At 54.9% G+C, this 17,568-nt stretch overlaps 1 protein-coding gene across 2 annotated transcripts; it reads right to left on the reverse strand.

Moving 5' to 3' along the window:
- Window positions 1-1,656: 1,656 nt before the first annotated feature.
- Window positions 1,657-15,990, reverse strand: TRIOBP (TRIO and F-actin binding protein). 2 transcript variants are annotated; one of them, XM_064155290.1, is made up of 14 exons: window positions 15,705-15,990; window positions 11,962-12,018; window positions 11,542-11,610; window positions 11,041-11,130; window positions 10,094-10,203; window positions 9,105-9,660; window positions 8,351-8,461; window positions 6,460-6,607; window positions 5,811-5,922; window positions 5,216-5,375; window positions 4,814-4,915; window positions 4,430-4,516; window positions 3,142-3,305; window positions 1,657-2,018 (listed from the first exon to the last, which is right to left on the reverse strand). In XM_064155290.1, exons 1-13 carry the CDS (start codon window positions 15,708-15,710, stop codon window positions 3,144-3,146), a joined length of 1,770 nt encoding a protein of 589 aa, XP_064011360.1. In that variant the 5' UTR covers window positions 15,711-15,990; the 3' UTR covers window positions 1,657-2,018; window positions 3,142-3,143. The 2 variants fall into 2 exon arrangements, with proteins under 2 accessions (XP_064011360.1, XP_064011359.1); XM_064155289.1 differs by having other exon boundaries at window positions 1,657-2,444; window positions 15,705-15,989.
- Window positions 15,991-17,568: the final 1,578 nt, after the last annotated feature.

Here is a 17,568-nt window from a genome sequence, read left to right on the forward strand (position 1 = left end):
GAGCTCAGAACTTGGCCTCTTGCACCATCCGCTGGGTTGCCCAAGAGCCACACATGTGACAAAAGCCTGCAACTCAGTTTGACCAGAATTTGTGACTTAGGAAGCAGCCTGCCTGCCTCACCTGGGCAAAGCAGCTGTGCCCATGGAGGAGTGGGTCTGCATTTGCCAAGCAGTCAGCACAGCTGTGCCCATGGAGGAGTGGGTCTGCATTTGCCAAGCAGTCAGCACAGCTGTGCCCGTGGAGGAGTGGGTCTGCATTTGCCAAGCAGTCAGCACAGCTGTGCCCATGGAGGAGTGGGTCTGCATTTGCCAAGCAGTCAGCACAGCTGTGCCCATGGAGGAGTGGGTCTGCATTTGCCAAGCAGCCAGCACAGCTGTGCCCGTGGAAGAGCAGGTCTGCATTTGCCAAGCAGCCAGCACAGCTGTGCCCGTGGAGGAGCGGGTCTGCATTTGCCTGCCCTGCCCTGCAGGACACTGATATGACAGAGAATCATTAAGGCTGGAAAATACCTCTAAGACCACCAAGTCCAACTGTCAACCCAACACCCCCATTACACCATGTCCCAGAGTGCTCTGTCTATGCACATCCAGGGCCAGTGGCTATCATTTCTGTGGGCAGCCTATTCCAATACCTGACTACTCTTTCAGTAAAGAAATTTTTCCTAACAGCCTACCTAAACCTGCCCTGGTGCAACTTGAGGCCATTTCCTCTTGTTCTCCTCTAGCAATCTGGGAGAAGGGACAAACATCCACCTCACTACAACTTTCTTTCAGGTAGTTGTAGATAGCAGTAAGCTCCCCCTGAGCCTCCTTTTCTCCAAGTTACACAACCACAGTTCCCTCACCTGCTCCTCATAGGGCTTTTTCTCCAGACCCTTCACCAACTTCATTGCCCTTCTCTGGACACACCATGGTGAGGTTACCACATGCTGAGCTAAGGCATGCTGCCCTGACTCTCCTCACTGTGTCTGCCACCACATCCATCCACCCCACTCTCAGCCCCACGCCTTGCAGTACTCCAGCCATCCAGCCAATGCATCTGTCACCTCCATTCCAAGTCCTCCTTAAGCCTTTTGCCATCCCCTCTTCAGATGGTGCCTCCCAGCCTTGCCAGACACCTACAGCTAGGGCACTTTTCTAACTGCCATCAGCCTCTCTGCAGAGCAACAGCTCATGATTACATTGGGAGGGGGCTAAATGAAAAGAAGTCGCTCCCAGGTTCTCCATTCTGCAAAAAAAACTTCACCCAAAACAAGGGATGAAGTGTTTGAGATCTCTCTGACCTTCCCCAGGTTTAGTGCACACTGTTTGCCAGCACTTTGCAGTGCCATCTACCTCCCCCAGTACTGGATTTAGCAGCACAGCCCAGGATCAGCTCTTCCTCCATGGGGTCCCAAAGGGATTTTCAGAGTGGTCTGTTGAAGCAGATTATTTCCCCCCCTACTCCCAAAAGTGGAGCAGACAGTCGGAAAATGGCACTACAGGCCTCCTCTCGCTCTCTGGCTGTGGGTACTCCCATTGCTTTCCTTCCCCAGATCCAGAGGAGGAGAACAGATGAGTCAAGATACCCCAAAATCACATAGAAACCTGGAAAAATAAATCCCCAGTGCCACCCTGGGTTAGGGCCACAGAGCAGCCTTCCCCTCCAGGAATGCATTTTTCTCAGCAAAAGGGATAGATTTTATTAAGTTAAAAGTTGAAGGGTGCAGCACAGCAGCAGCTGCCACCTCGAAGAGGGGGTGGCTCCAGCAGGTGCAGTAGCAGCCTCACAGCTCCTTTTCCCTGGAAAGGAGAAGCCTTGTGGCTCTGGGTTCCTGCCAGCTTGAGTTCTTGAAGGAGCCAACAGACAGTCATGGAGAGAGCTCGATCATGCAGACGTCTTGCCAAGGTCTCCTCTTTCAAAAGTCCCAGGCAAGCATGCCCATGGCAGACTGCCCCAGCGGCTCCCTCCTATGGCTTGTGTGTCTTCTCCGCAGGTCCCCGGGGGTGGTGTAGGGCGGCGGAGCACAGTCCTCACCCTACATCCCAAGGGAGCCACGGAGACATTTGGAAGAGAGGGAACATGTGACTAAAGTGGTTGTGTGGCAGGAAGCAAGAGGGCTGGGTAGGGGTCAAAACCAGATTCTCTTTGTTCAGGTTAGAAAATGCTGGTGATGTAGTAAAAGTTTTCCCCCTCCTCTTCCCCTCTTCCCTGGGGGGAAAAATTCCTCTATAAAATATAATTTTCACATATAAAATCCTGAAGAAGGTGCAAACAATGTGCTCAGGTATGCAGGCAAAAAGGTTTCATCAAAAAAAAGCTTTGGGAGGGGAATAAGGAGGCTGGGGGTGTGTGTGGGATTCCTCGCCAAGGAGATAATGGATGGGATTCAACCTCCCCCTCCCCACAAGTGAGGAATGGAGCAAATACAAAACAAGAACAGATAAACAAATGAAGGGCAGACCTGGAGAGAGATAAAACCAGAAATGGTTTAGAAAGACTCCAGTGAGTCCCTTTTGCTCCCCAGGGGATGGCTGTGGCATGCCCTGCTACAGACCCACTCATCTCAATGCCCACAAGTGAGGACTGGTGGAGCAGTGTGATCTCAATCTCAATGGCCATGGCATCCAAGTAAGCAGAAGAGCTCTGAACAACAGGACACCCTTGTCCCTGTTGCACTGCTTCCCTCCCCAGCCACAGCAGAGATGCCTGCAGGTGAGTGTGGGAGCAGGGCTGGGTCTAGTCAGGACTGCTTTGATGCAGACCTAAAACTTCCATGCTGCGATAGAGAAACTGCTCCAAAGGTGAACGCAGCAGAAACATCACCTACAGATGTAGTGCACAACCACCCCCGTGCTGTCATCCAAGCCATGGCACAAAGGCCACCATGTGGCTTGCTCCCACCTCCCACCTGGCTGAGTAGTGCTTGGTGGTTGCTGCAGAAGCAGCCAGCAAGGAGGGTGCTGGGGACCTTGGGAGAATGCCAGGGACAACAGGAGGGCCAGGGGTGCAAAAGGAGGGGGATGCAAGAAGCAGAGAAAGAAAAGTTTAAGCCTGAAGTGTCAGCATTGGGTAGAGTAGAAGGAGGACTGAGCAGCCTCTGCCCCAACTGCCCAGTCACCTACACCTGCAGGGCACATCGCAGCACCCCTGGTGCTCACCGTTACTTGCTGATGCTGTTGCACAGTGACTCCTTCTCCTGCAGAGCTGCCATGGCAAGGCGCAGATGCTCCTTCAGCTGCTCGATCTCTCGCTCCGAGCGCACCTTAATGTGGTTCAGCTCTGCATAGACATCTTGGTATTTCCCTGAGGCAAATCTCTTATCCTGCCAGGGGGGAGAGAGGGGTCAGTATGTTTTAGGGCCGATATTAAGAAGATGAGTGGCAAGGCAAGTCCTGGAGAAGAGCTGACAGGTGAGGAGGGAAGAGCCAGTCCTGAATTTGAAGCCCATCTCAATCTGGGCCATGCCAAAACCATTCAGAAGAAGAATGTGGAAGGCAGTGCTTCTTAAATCCCAGACTGGGGAGGAAGGCAAAGCTGCTGGCCCTGCAGCAGCAGGGATCTGCAGCATTAGACTGAGGAGGTGATCTACAACTACCTGAAAGGAGGCTGTAGTGAGGTGGGGGGGTCAGTTTCCTCTCCCTAGTATCAGGTGATAGAAGAGGAAATGGCCTAAAATTGTGCCAGGAGAGATTCAGATTGAAAGAGTGGTCAGGCATTGGAACAGGTTGCCCAGGGAGATGGTGGAGTCACCATCCCTGGAAGTGTTCAAGAACTGTATGGACATGGCATTTCAGGACATGGTTTAATGGCTGTGGTGTTGCTAGGTTCATGGTTGGACTCGATGCCCTTAGAGGTCTCTTCCAACAGACACAATTCCATAATTCTATGGTGCGTGTGCTTTTGGACAGCCATAGGGGAAGAATAAACCCCACCAGAGATGCAGGATGGTGAAAGGGCCAGTCCCAGACTCTTTGAACATCATCGAATATTGAAGCTTCTTTCAGATTCCCCTTCAGCAGGGAGCTTTGACAATTCCTCTGAAGGAGCTGCTGCCAGTGGAGGGAGCAGCACACCCATCAGTTGTGCCCAAGGAAATACATCCACCCAGCCAGGCGACTGACAGGGCAAGAGAAGCTGGCTGGGGAAGCAGAGTGCTGGACAGGCTTCATATGGACTTCCCACCTGGGAAAGAAGGGTTCCTGGCTTATCCATGCTTATATGTACATACATCTGGGGAAATCAGGAAAGCCTCTGTCACATTTCCCACATATAATGCAATGCTAGCCTGTGCTGTTCAGAGCATGTGGCTGCTATGTGCTCAGGAGGGAGCAGAGATGAGGAGAATCAGTGACAAGATTTGAGCTGAACCCAGCTCACATGCAGCCCTGGTTGCTCCCTTTCCTTCCCTCTCTTGATGCCTTCCCAATGGCTTCCATAAACACGGACCTTTTGCATCATCTGCAGCTCCTCCCGCAGGCACTGCACCTCTTTCTTTACATACTGGAGCTCGTTCTCCTTCACTCGCAGAAGTACCTGGAGCGGGGAGGAAGCAGAGGAAGCAGAGGTGACTCAAGAGCCAGCGCTGCGGAAAGGCCAGGGGGCCCGGCGCAAGCGCGGCGGCAGCAGAGGAAGGAAGGGCCAAGCAGGGCTGGGGCAGGAAACGGCGGCGGGAGAGCGGCGCAGGGGAAGCCTCGTACCGGCTTCCTGCGCCAGCCTCGCTGCTCCTCACACCGCCCTCCTCCCACCCGCTGCAGGCCAAAACCACGGCTGGCATACGGCTGGCATGCGTGGGGATGGAGGCAGTGGGGCAGCCGGAGGGGACGCTCCTACCTCCAGCTCGCAGGAGCTCCGCTCGTTGTTGTGCAGAGAGCCCCGAGACGAAATGAAGCTTCGCAGCTTCCCGATCTCATCCGAGAGGCGAGTCTGCAGCTCCTGCAGGCAAAGCCAGCACACGTCAGAGCAGCCACGGCACAGGTCTCGCTGCTGTCCTGGCCTCTCCGTCTTCATGCCAGCCCTGCTCCAGCTGAAAACTCCTTCTAACCCCCACAGACAAGGGCAGCACCTACAACTAGCAGAATGCCCTTGCCATATTTAAGACAAGCCTATCTACAGCCTCTGACTCTTAACCTTTTTTCTTTCTGATGTTAACATCTCAGAAGGGAAGAAATAAGAACAAAGAGGAGCTGGGCTGTGCTCTGTGGTCTCTGCTGGCAGGGAAAGCCTTTCTCTTGCCTGGTTTTTCCGGAGGAGCTCCTTCCCCTCCTGCTGACAGTGCTGCAGTGTCTGTTCCCGCTCCTCTGCTTTCTGGGTGAGCTCCCCAATTTCCAGGCACTTTTGGGAATACTGCTCAGAAAGCACCTGCAGCTCCCGCTTCAGAGAGTCCATGTCCAGCCTGCAAAAGAGGCACCAACTCATCACTGCCCTGCAACCTGGTCACTGGCATTACCTTTCCCCCTGCTGCAGAAGCCTCGCTCCACACCAGTTAATTTGCACAAAATACTGCTCCCTGTGGACCAAGGCCCAAAGTGTGATGCCCTGAGGAGCTTCAAGCCATGCAAAATCAATGGAGGAGCTTTCCGTAAAGAAAAGAGAGGGAAGAAGCTGTAGGGAAAACAGAGGTGCAGTAGGGAGTATATCCAAGCAGGGCATATATCTCCCTGCCCTACAGCTCCAGCAGCCCTGGCAGTCACCACTGTGCACACCCACTGCCCCTGACGAGGGAGGCCAAAGGAGGGACAGCTTGAGGCTGTGGCTGCAGAAGGGGTGTGGTGACACTGGCAGGGGGCGGCAGCAGAAAGCAAGGAAAACAGGAGAGGTGCTTTCTTACTGGTGCTGCTTCTGGAGTGCATCTGAGACCGAGCTGCACTGCTGGAAGCTTCGTGTCCTGCCCAGCTCCTTATTCATCTCCTCCCGATGGGCTTTCTTCAGTGCTTCGATGGCTGCAGAGGGGGAACAATAGGAGATGGGGCATCAGGCTATGCCAGCTCCAGCACATCTGGGGAAAGCATGCCAGGGAATTGGCTGAGGTCTTGCCACTGCAGGCGTACAGACCTATCTTTGAAGATTCCCCCTCCTTCCCCTTCTGCCCTCAGGGCACCCCCCACATCCTCCATGCCCTAGGATCATCCCAGTGCACCAAATGCTGCCAAGAAAATGAACAAAGGGCAGTACAGGAGCCATCTCTGCAGCCTTGTTTACCTACAGAAAGTGCTGTCCCTCTTCCACCACACAGAGAGGCAAGACTCCATTTCTCACAGCATCTTTTACCACCCTGGCCCTACCCAGCCCAGACAGCCTCCACAGCACAGGTCCATGGAGGACCAAGCTCATGCTCCAAGAAGCATCAGCCTCACACCAGCAGGGTTAATAGTATGGCTCCAGCAGATAGAGATGGCTGGTTGCTGGCAAGAGACATCTGGGAGAGGTGGAAGGGATTCACGTGAATGAGGAGACTACAGCTCAGTGTTCACTCCTACCTGCTGCTGTTGCTGCTGCCTCTTCTGCCAGGAGCCGCTCCTTCTCCTGCCGCAACCGCTCCAGTTCCCGCTGGTGGTGCCTCTGGAGCTCCTCCATCACTTGCTGGTGGGATGACTCCATCTCAGCCAGGCTGCGCTCACAGGCCTCCTGCCGTGCCAGGGAAAGGAGTGGTAAGGGACCAGGAGGGCAGAAGGAAGGGCTTGGGCCAGGCCAGGCACCTGTCTGGGCTGATGTTTGTCTTTGCAAACCTCACCCATGTCCAGGGCCACTTTCAGAGAAGCGAGACCACTGCTCAGCAAGGTCTTTCCCTTCTGAAAGTGAGGTGGCACTTCTGTCACTGACAGGAGCACGCATCTCGCAAACATTCATCTTGCACTTTCTAAAACTGAAGAGGAGGGTCCCCCTTGGGCCAAGAACTGGGAATAATGCATCTGACACTCCAGTCCAGACCCTCCACCAGGCTGCACTGCCTGGCTGGAAAAGATCAACGGAGGGAATTGCATCTCAGTATCTGCCTTTTAAATGAAGCAGCATCCCCGGGAATCAGTGAAAACTGAGCTTCTTCTCCTGAAAAGTAACACCCTGTGCTGCCCTGTGGCCCAAGGGTGGCTGCCAAAGAACCCTCCTGAAAGCCTAATGGTTAAGGATCCTCCTCACACAGCCTGCCTTCCTTTCTCATGGCCAGAGTATCATTTAAAAAGACAGGGCCTCTAAGACATCAGCAGAGAGCCAGGAAGCCATCACACCCCCTTGCAATCCCATTCCTTCCCCTAGTACTAAGGCAAAGGCTGATACAAAGAGTGCTGCAACAAGTGGGAATGCAGGTCCTTGTTAGCTACTCTTCCCTGCTGAGACAAAGGAAGCTGGGAAGCTCCACAGATCAACCAAAGGAAAGCTGAGGGGTCAGTTTGGTGTCCATGGGCTGGCTGTGAACAGTGGCAGACTAAGAGAGAACAAGCCCTTTGGGGAAACGCCAAGTTTGGCCTCAGATGTGAAATGCTGGCCTTTTAAGCCAAGCTACTAGAAGATAAGATGCCATTCCTCCCCACTCCCTTTCCTTTCTTTGACCATAAAAAGGCCTGTGAGCTGTAAATATTAAATCAAGATGATGGAGCGGCTGGTAAGTGCCTGGGCTGGGCCACCACAGGACTTGTGGGTTTTGTTATCTGGGCTAGGTACAGCCAACTTCACATCAGGCTTCGTCAGCCCAAATTTCCTTCACCACTGGTATCTTTCCACACATAGGGCACATCCTGAAATCTCTGCAGTGTGGCAGAACAGCAGCCAACCCCCAGGAAATCCCTGTGGGATGTGACCTTGCTTGCTTTGGATGAGTCCACGGGGGAGAAAATAAATAAAGAGAAGAGGCTGAAGCAGGAGCAAAGCCTGCTCTGCAGGCTTTCCCACGTGCTGCCCCAGCAAACGAACAGGCTGCGCTGTCAAAGTGACCTCCAGGGTTCAGGCAGCTCTGGCAGGGATGAGAGCTCCCTGGGGCCCGACAGACTGCTTTTAACAAGGGATTCAGAAGTCCCTGTTAGCAAGAAGCACATGTCAAGCTGTCAGCTGCCAGGGAACACGTGGGTGGCTCTGCAGAAAGCTGCTGTCCCACTCCCAAGCTGGAGGATGTCTCACACCCATGCATATGAGGGGTACATGCCCATGCACAAAGAGGGGTACAGATCCTGCACCTCTTCTCTAATTCTCCTCCTCCCTGTTTATACTTTGGCCCCTTTAAGGCCAGGCAATATGCTCCAGCCTTTGTCTAATTAACATTGATTACAAGTGGGCCCAGTTAGAGACACCATAGCAACCCAATGATTAGCAATACCTGCTCCCTTATGAGCCAGTTTGGGACTAGGAGCGGCCCCAGGGTCCTGTGTCCCTGCTCACCTGTGAGATGTACCCCCGTGGCACTTGGCTGTCTCCCTGCAATTTGGCTGCCTCCCGAAGGCTCTCATTTCGGGCCCGGCAGGACTCCAGCTGTGCCCGCAGTGACTGGACCTGTGCCAGGGAGAGATGCTCAGCCAGGGATGGAAAAATATCACAGCCCAACCAACATGCTGCATCCAAACCCTGGGCTTAGAGATGGAAAGGACCATGCATGGCCAACAAAGACATTGCTTTCCCACAGGAACGGCAGCCTGCCAAGGGACCAAACTGGCAAAAGTCAGCCCCAGCCTGGTAAGTGCTAGCAAGGAGGAGATGAGACATCCCAGTTTCTCCAGGTGGAGCTGTGCTGGAGGAAACCACTGTTGTACGTGTAGCCAGGGTGACAGACAAGTGCATGGCTCCTTTCAAAGGCTGACAGGTGAAGCACTTGCAGGCTTGGGAACAGCCAGAAAAGAGAGGCTGCTGATGTACCCCTGGGAAACAGAGACTCCAGGCAAGCATTGCCACCAACAACTTAGCGTGGACCAAAATGTGGCCTGGGAAACCTCTCCAGGCAGGAGATAGCAGGCGTCTGCCCTCACTTTGCCTGGCTGCAAAAGCACCCATGCTCTGTGGTGCTGGCAAATGGAGCCAGAAAGAATTAACATCTCCAGGCACCTCCGCCTTGCTCTTCTGCAAAGGCTCTTGCTACCAGGGAACACCACACTAACAATGCCACTGGAATCCCAGTTTCAGAGAGGAAGGATGTTCTTACCTCCTTTTTCAATGCTTCACTGGTGTCTCCATGGCCCCCTTTGCTCTGATTCAGCAGTGCTGTCAAGGGCACTCGTCGTGAGTCCTTCAAGGGCAGGCGTTCCAGCTCCAGCCACTTCTTCTCTATCTCCTCATTCAGCCGAACCCTCTGGTCCTCTGAAAGTGGGGGAGCAGGGAGATCCTGCTCCCCAACCCTGCGGGAAGGGTCTCCCACTGGGCCATCGCTGTTTGGGACCCTGCCATCAGGGGACTCAAACCATTTCCTCCTCTCCTCTGAACGGATGGCCAGATCCCGCTCCAGATCCTCATGTTTGGAACTTCGGTCAGAGACCCTTAAGCTCCCTCTCGTCCTCTGTGGGGACCCTTGATTCCCAGGGTCCTGTGGCAAGGGGGACAGCTCCACGTAGTCAAAGGCATGGTGCTGCCCATCTGCCTTCCAGTGACTGCCCTTCAAGTTCCCCTCAGAGCCCGAGCCCAGCCGCTGCTGCTCCTCTGTCTGGAGTGAGCCTTTCTGGGGTACAGAGTTACGGAAGTTCTCCTTATCACAGTCAGAGAGCCTGAAACCAGAGCAGCAGCCAGTGAAGGAGAGGCACCACATGGGAAAGGATGCCCTCGGAGACACCACCAACTGCCCTCAGTCAGCCCAGCCTTACAAAACCTCAGCACAAGCACAAAGCTGGTCCTGTAGCATCCTATGCCTCAGGGAAGAGGGTTCCTCCGTGGGGCAGGGAGGATTCACCCCAGTTCCAGCCATGCTGGCAGAGAAACTGAACTAAACTGATGTGGCAAGGCAAAAAGCAGGTGCAAGAGCAGCAGTCTTTAGGCTCTCAACCTCTGCGTGAGTGAGCTGAAGTATCCAGGCCACGTTCAGGAGTGGAGGGCAAGACTGATCTGAGAACAATTGGATTTCCAGAGGGGCCTTCCCAGTCCCTGTCTGCCATGGAAGAGGGGTGGCAAGAAAGAGAAGAGGTGACATGGGGCAACTCTTACTTGGTGACATCTGGAGCACTCACTGGGCGCACATTCTTCCTCAGGGCCTCGATCCAGTTGCGCCGGATGCCTGAGGTCATCGCTGACAGGGTGAAGACAGCATCCCTTGTCTACAACAGCGAGGTGATGGAGGTCCATCAGCACTGTGTGGAGCTGCTGGCAGCTTCCTCTCTTTCCTCAAGACCCCTTAGCACTCATTCACATGCATGGTGGACAGTGTTCAAGAGGCTAACCACTGCCTCAAAGACTCTTGGGGCCAGGTGGATGGGTGGGAGTAGAAACATTCCCTTTGCAGAGAAGATCTCCATGAAACCATCTCCAAGCAAAGGCAAAAGAAACTTTGCTGGCACATTTGGCCAAATGTGAGCTGGTATAATCCAGCCATTCAGGTGCTGAGGGCTGGGCACCAGCACTTGGGTACAGCAACAGGTCACTGGGGAACCCAGGAAGCGCCCAGCACTGCACACACCCATAAATGCTGGGGTTTGTGCTGTCTTAGCAGCCACCTCCTGCTGCCACAGCAAGTAGTGAAGGATGGGATTGTACTGGGGCTGGATCCAGGGTACAGGCTGTTACTCAGAGCTCTGTTAGACAGGCTACAGTGAGATCTGCAGTGCTCACCACTCCCTCTCCACAGCTTCAGAGAAGCTGCCTTGGCCAACTGGTCAAGTAAGCTCATGGCATTTAGCTTCAGTTCTGGACCACTTCCAGCACAGCCTTTGGCCAGCCCTGCAAATTCTCCTCCTTCCTGTGCAGATGGGCAGCACTCATGTCCCTGAGAACTGCTGCCCCTGTGTCACCCAAGCAGCCTTGCTGGACCACTGTGCTGGCAAAACGTTTGCACAGCTTGCCTCTCAGCATTTTGGCACAGGGAGGGAGCATGCATTCCCACCCAGTGTCCCCTGGGGCTGCTGCTGCTCTGTGTCCACACAGCGTTGCACACTCACGTGTATCTGGAAGCCATAGTTACGCTGCACTGCAAACTCCGTCACATCCGTGCACGAGCGGAGGTCGATTTCTCCATCAAGGTCATCTGCCTGCAAGCACAGCCCACCCACTGGGACATCAGTGCAAACCCTCACCACCTGCCAGCACCCCAGCTGAAGGGCAGACTGCCTCTGCCTTCATCCTGCAGCTCTCTGGGAGTCGCTCTCAGCTCCCCAGCACTGCATGGCCTCTCTCAACCAAAGAGGCAGACAACAGCATGGACGAAGAGCGTCAGAGATGCCCAACCGTAGGACCAGATCTTCTCCTCACATCCTACCAACAGCCCAACTAGGCTTTGCCGTCCCTATCCTCTTCGTTATCCCCTTGGCAAAGAGCAGCTCACCACTGCCAGAGCCTTTCAGGACAGGACGCTGCAGTTTTTCCTGGTCACACCAGGGCTGTGCTCCTCTCCCCTTGGCTGGGAAGGAAGGGAGGGCTGGGGAAGGGCTGACCATGCTTACCTCCTCTGCGTTTGAGTCCCGGTAATAGCGCAGGCTCGAGTCTGTCAGCACGAACCAGTGTTTCTTCCACTGCAGGCGGATTGGGCAGGGAAAGGAAGATAGGAGGGAAACGGATAGGCAGTTACCAGGGGAAGTGTAGGAACAGGGAGGGATACTCTGCACTGTGACCTACTGGCCGGCCTTCTCTTCCCCCTCCTCTGCGGCCCTTCCAGCTCCCCCTCACGCCCCTCGGCTGGAGAAGGGTGCTGGCTGAACCTCTGTACCTGTGCACAGAGTGAGGCACCTCTACCAAAAGCTTCCTGCTGCCTTTCTCAGCAGGAGAAATTTCAGCAAGTGATGGGGAAAGAAATCAGCTTTGCACTGGGGGGATCTCTAGTAGCAGGAGCTCGGGGAAGTGACAGATCCCTGCATTGGGCTTACCTCTCCTGGTTCATCCAAAATGGACATCCATCCCTTCTTGAAATTGAGGAGGTCCGGCTGAAGAGAAAGGGCAAAAGAGAAGGTTACTGTCTTGGAATGACCAACAGAAGGGCTCTTTGTGCCAGGAGGAGGAGAATGACACTGGGAACAGTCTGGCACCACTTTTAAGAAACTCATGAGGGTGTAGGACCCAGTAGTGAAAGTTCAGTTCTCAGCAGTAGGCATTCATTTCTGTAAGAGGAAGGAGATAAGGAAAGAGGTTTAAATAAAAGATAAAGAAAAAAATGCAGCAGGGAGGTTTCTACAAGGAGCCTCAGAGGTATGTATTCAGAGTGGGGGTGGCAGGGACAAAGAGAGTGGGCAGAAGGGAGTGCTCCATGGCTACTAACCAGGCTTGCCTTGGAGATGGAGGCAAAGGTGCAATTACCCCGACACACCTTGTCCAAACCCTGGCCATCTATGCCTCAGAGCTACCTCTGGGAACTTCACCATCAGCCATTTATTAAAGACACAAACATCAATCTAAGAAACAACCTTTGCTGCAAAGGTACAGGAGGCAGTTCAACAGCTGTGAAAACAGGCTGCCTTCAAACCATGTGCCCTATGGTAGAGATGGAACCAAAAGTCACAACCAGTGCTTCGTCTGCTCAGAGACTTGACCCTCTCCAAGACTCAGTCCTCTCTGAGATGCTGGGGGTTCCTCTCTTACCCAGCTCTTTTCTGCTCCCTCCTGTTGCAAAGCCTGCCCTGCCTTTGGTAGCCACAGCCATCAAATATGAAGACGAAGAGGGTTTCACCCATATCACCCATGCTAGAAAGAAGTCTCCCCCTGCTTCCCACCTCCTCCTAATCTCATGCAACTGGTGTGGCATCCCAACCAGTTTATCTCCTTCCCAAGGTGGAGCACCAGAGAGCTGACTCAGGGGATCCACTCTCCCTAGCTTTGCTCTCAAACAGGCTTAAGCTGGTCCCTCCTCCCAGCCCTGCTGACTCTGGAGAAATTGCACCACCAAATAATTCAGACCAGTACCTCTTCGCCCTAAGAAGCCAGAGTCTGCTGATCTGTCCCTTCTTCTGCAGCTGAAGCAGGCAGGGACAGTGCTGGAGAGCTGATGGTGCCAAAGCTACAATTCCCAGTGCTCTGTACCAGACTTGTCAAGCCCAGGGTATGCTGCCATCAGTCCTCACATGCCACAGCCACCCAAGATTGAGATGTCAAGGGGTGGCTTTGCAACCCTGCAGTCACTGTGTGCCTCCTGAACAAGCTCCCTCACTGTTCAGCTGGCCCATGCCTTCCCCTGCTTTCATCTCCTCAAGCTGCCGCTCTTGGGTTGCACCCAAGGTTATGGGGTGGTAAGAGCTGCACATGTGCTGGCCCACCCCGGTCCTCCGGCATGGGGAGGCCCACCAAGGGGAGGGTCACTGGCTGCTATGGCTTCAGGCCCAGGCAGAGGTGTCTGATGGCAGCCCCAAGCCACCTACTAAGGTGATGGACACTGTCAGCATCTGGGAGACAAGGTGGACACGTGCAACCCTGTCCCTAAGGACCTGGATGTTCCACTGGCCCTGCTGTTGCTCTGAAAAAGCACCCCAAAAAATAATTCCTTCTCTGTGGCAGCAGCTCCACCCTTTTTCCCGTTATCCCTTCCAATCCGGTGACTTCAGCTCCAGCTCCGAACTGGGAGCGGCAAGAGGGAAGGAAAGGAGGCGAAACGTCAAGGCACAGCCTCCCCCCTCCCGGGACACACGTGCTCTCGGCAGCAGGGAGCCGGGCAGGCTCTGCAGAGGCGGAAAAACAGCCTAGGGAGTGAAGGAGCAAGAAGATTCCTTGCTGGGGCTGTTCTGTGGATCAGCTGGGGTACATCTCATTGAGGATTTACAGTTCCAAAGCATTAGGTGCCAAAACAATGATCACTAATGGGATGCACGCCCTCCAGAGCTACTACCTTCCATGCAATGTTTGGGTCAGAAGATCCCCCCCCACAAAGGGGTTCTCCCAAGTGGGTTAACTGCACAGGGATTTTGTTTTCCATACAGGTCCCATTTTCTCTGCCACCCTAGACATGGAGCTGCAGTTCTAGAATTGCCTTTGAACTATTCTTGTCATAGCAGGGCTGGTACCACAGGACAAGGCATCAGGTGATTCACAAAACGCTCTTTTCTCTCCTGCCTCACAACCGAATCCAGCTTCCTCATGCGGCATAAAGAGCTCAGGATAGCAGCAGAGAGCAGGGTTCAAATCAACATCCCCCCCCCATCCAGAGGAAATGGTCTGGCAGTGGGAAGAGGAAATGTCCAGGAAAGCCGAACTGCTGGGAGAGATCCGGGTGCTGGAGATGCAAGGATGCAGCAGGATGCACCTCTGGCAAAATGCACAACCCTGAAGCATGGCTCAGGGCTGAGGATTTGGCTCAGGAGGTGGCAGCAACAATTTTGCCTGGCTGCATTTGTACCCACCAGAGGTACATGTTCAGCCCCACAGCTGACCAGGTAGAGACCAAGCAGCCAGGGACAAGTGACATCCGAAAGGACTGGTTTACAACAGCAGGTTAAGGAGAGGCAGCTGCCTGCTCTGGCTGGAGAGGGCTACAGGAGAGGTGATAATAGTCTGGAAGTATCTGAAGAATGTAAACACCAAAGAAGGAAAGTGGAGTGGGAGCAAAAGAATGGCCCCTGGGTGGTACACAGGCGCCTGGAAGGAGAAGTGGAGAAGAAGCTGCGGCAGACTGAGAAAGCTCCGTGCTTGAGGGGGGGTGATGGGACGGTCAGGTGTGCTCTTTCCAAGGCCAGCCTCTGCCATTGCCACGCTTCCCACTCGCAGAAGTTCCTCAGGACCACAGGTCCTAGAGCACTGCTTCCTCTCACCTCAGGGAGATGGTGCAAGAGGCTTGCAGCCTCCCGGAAAGTACAATATCTCCTCTCCTCCAAAAAAGGAACCTGCTCCACAAGGGATGGGCCTCAGGCCAAAACGCCAAGCAAAACTGCTCCAGCTCAGTTTGGTGGAAGCAAAACCACTCCCAAGCTGAAGCACACAAGCAGCCCCCAAATGTATTGTACATGCCACAAAAGCAAGTGGGTGACACTCTCCCTTTCCCGTCGCCCGTGCGAAGCGCCGGCAGGCACAGCCCGGCCCGTCACCTCCACGACCCGGCTCTGCTCAGCAGCCTTCCTTCTGCGGCTGGCAGACGTCTGCGTGAAGCAAAGTTTGCCCCAGGGATGGGACACTCCTTGCCCCAAAACCGCATCTGATTCCCACAGGGCGCATGACCTCCCCACGCTCGGGGGGATGTGGATTTTGCATCCGATTGCGGTCACTGGTGTGGTGAGCTGCAGCAGGCCTCAGCCCAGCTGCCAATGTCCTTGTAGGTGGGGTCGCGCCCGCCGCTTGCGGAGCAGCGGTAACGAAGTGGCTCCTGAGCAGCGACGGGGAGCCCAGGAGGGGATCTATGAGGAAACCCACGAGGAGAGCCGGCGGTGATGGGGAAGGGAGGCAAGGCGGCACCGAGTTTCAGACATAGCTTTGAGTACCCGGCGAGGTCAGAGTCTCCACGGGAGCAGCGGTGCCCGGAGTGGGCAGCGAGCAGAGGGACTCCGGGAAAGCGGAGGCTGACAGCTGGGAGCCCCACCGGTCCTCCGCCACTTTCCAGCCCCGCGAGGTCCCGCCGGGCGACCGCAAAGCGCAGCCAAGGGGGACGGCACCCACCTCCCCAAACCCCGACACCCACTGGCCGGTCCCGACTCACCGTCATGGCGGGGGCGCCGCGGCCAGCGGCGGAGCCGGAGCCGGGGCCGGGGTCGCGGCGGGGCCGGGCGTTGGCAGCCAGTGCGGCGAGGCGGCTTCAGCGGCCGGGTGGCTTCCGCGGCCCCACCATGCCCGCCCCGCGCTCCCCGCTCGCTTTTTGCTCGTCTTACTAAATAAATAATTAAAAAAAAAAAAATCCCAAAGAAGAAAAGAGAGAAAAAAAAAACCCAAACCCAACCGACCGACCCACAACCCAAAGAACTTTTCTTTCCTCCCCCCGAAACTTCCTGGGAGGGCCCGGGCAGGCCAATGGCAGCAGCCGCCACCGCCCCGGCCGCCTGCAACCAATAGAGCCGCCGGGGAGGGCGAGGCCCGCACGGAAAGGGGGGGTCGGGGATGGGCCGGGGGGTGGCCGGCGGGATGAGGTGGAACGGGGCGATGCTGGCGCTGCGTTGTGCCCCTTTCCCGCAGTTCCCGCTGGCCTGGGCAAAGTGAAAGCCCAGCAAGGGACGGGCTGAGCCCCGGCTGCCCCGGGAAGAGAGCGCCAGCAGCCCAGCCCTTACCCAGGCCGAGTTTCTTTCGGGCAGGGATTATTTTTATTTCAGGCAGAGATTTTTTTCACTAGCACAGATTTTCAGCAGTCCTGCCACGTGTGTGCAGACAGCCAGGTGCTCACCTTTGCTCTTGGAACTGCTCCGTTTTATTATCCACCCTCCCAAACGAACCCCTAAAGCAGCAATTTGATGTCTTGGCATAGGTGGTATCAGGACCAGAGTTGCCTCTGGTGCCACCAAAAGCCAGCCAGCAAAGGGAAGGGGCATTACTAGATGAGGTCCCAAAGGGCAAAGAGCAGGAGGCTGCACATCACAAAATGCCAGGCTTTGCTGTGCAGTTTGTCTCTAGGTGATGCTTCTGGCTACAAGGTAAAGTGAAAGTGCCTGGCTCTGAGATGAAGAAAACTGGGTTAAGTGGCATGAACCAGCCTCAGTTGTGCCAGGGGTCTGGGTTCCTCTCTGGCTTGGGTCAGAGAAGTGAGGGAAGAAGCTGGGAGGCTTGGCTGATCCAGCTGAAGGCTGTGCAGCCATCCAGAGAGACCTGGGCAGACTGAGAGCTGGGCACAGAGAAACCAGATGAAGTTCAACAAGGACAAGTGCAGAGTCCTGCATCTGGGGAGGAATAATAAACTGCACCAGTACAGGCTGGGAGGTGATCTGCTGGAGAGCAGCCCTGTGGAAAGGGACCTGGGGGTCCTGGTGGCTAACAAGTTAACCATGGCACAGCAATGTGCCCTTGTGGCCAAGAAGGCCAATGGGATCCTGGGGTGTATTAGGAGGAGTGTGTCCAGCAGATCAAGGGAGGTTCTCCTCCCCCTCTACTCTGCCCTAGTGAGACCTCATCTTGAATGCTGTGTTCAGTTTTGGGCTCCCCAGTTGAAGAGGGGCAGAGATCTGCTGGAGAGGGTCCAGTGGAGGGCAACAAGGATGATTAGGGCACAGGAGAGCATGGTTTATGAGGAGAGGCTGAGGGAACTGGGGCTGTTTAGTCTGGAGAAGAGAAGACTTAGAGAGGATTTGATAAATGTTTATGAATATCTGAAGGCTGCCAGGAGGGGGGGGGACAGGCTCTGCTCACTTGCTCCCTGGGATAGGACAAGGAGCAATGGGTGTAAGTTGCAGCACAAGAGGTTCTGCCTCAACACAAGAGGGAACTTCTTTACTGTAAGGGTCACAGAGCACTGGAACAGGCTTCCCAGGAAGGTTGTGGAGTCTCCTTCTCTGGAGCCTTTCAAGGCCTGTCTGGATGTGTGTCTCTGTGATCTGTATTAGATAGTATTGCCCTGCTCTGGCAGGGGGGTTGGACTCGAT

The sequence above is a fragment of the Pogoniulus pusillus genome, chromosome 15 (genome assembly GCF_015220805.1).
Source record: "Pogoniulus pusillus isolate bPogPus1 chromosome 15, bPogPus1.pri, whole genome shotgun sequence".
NCBI classification, from domain to species: domain Eukaryota; kingdom Metazoa; phylum Chordata; class Aves; order Piciformes; family Lybiidae; genus Pogoniulus; species Pogoniulus pusillus.

Excerpts from the sequence above, each read along its gene's own strand:
- TRIOBP (XM_064155290.1), bottom strand. Across the intron at positions 5,376-5,810 it reads GCACTCCAGAAGCAGCACCA|GCTGGACATGGACTCTCTGA; the intron begins GTAAGAAAGCAC and ends CCTCTTTTGCAG. Across the intron at positions 4,916-5,215 it reads AGCTCCTCCGGAAAAACCAG|GAGCTGCAGACTCGCCTCTC; the intron begins GCAAGAGAAAGG and ends CTTTGCCTGCAG.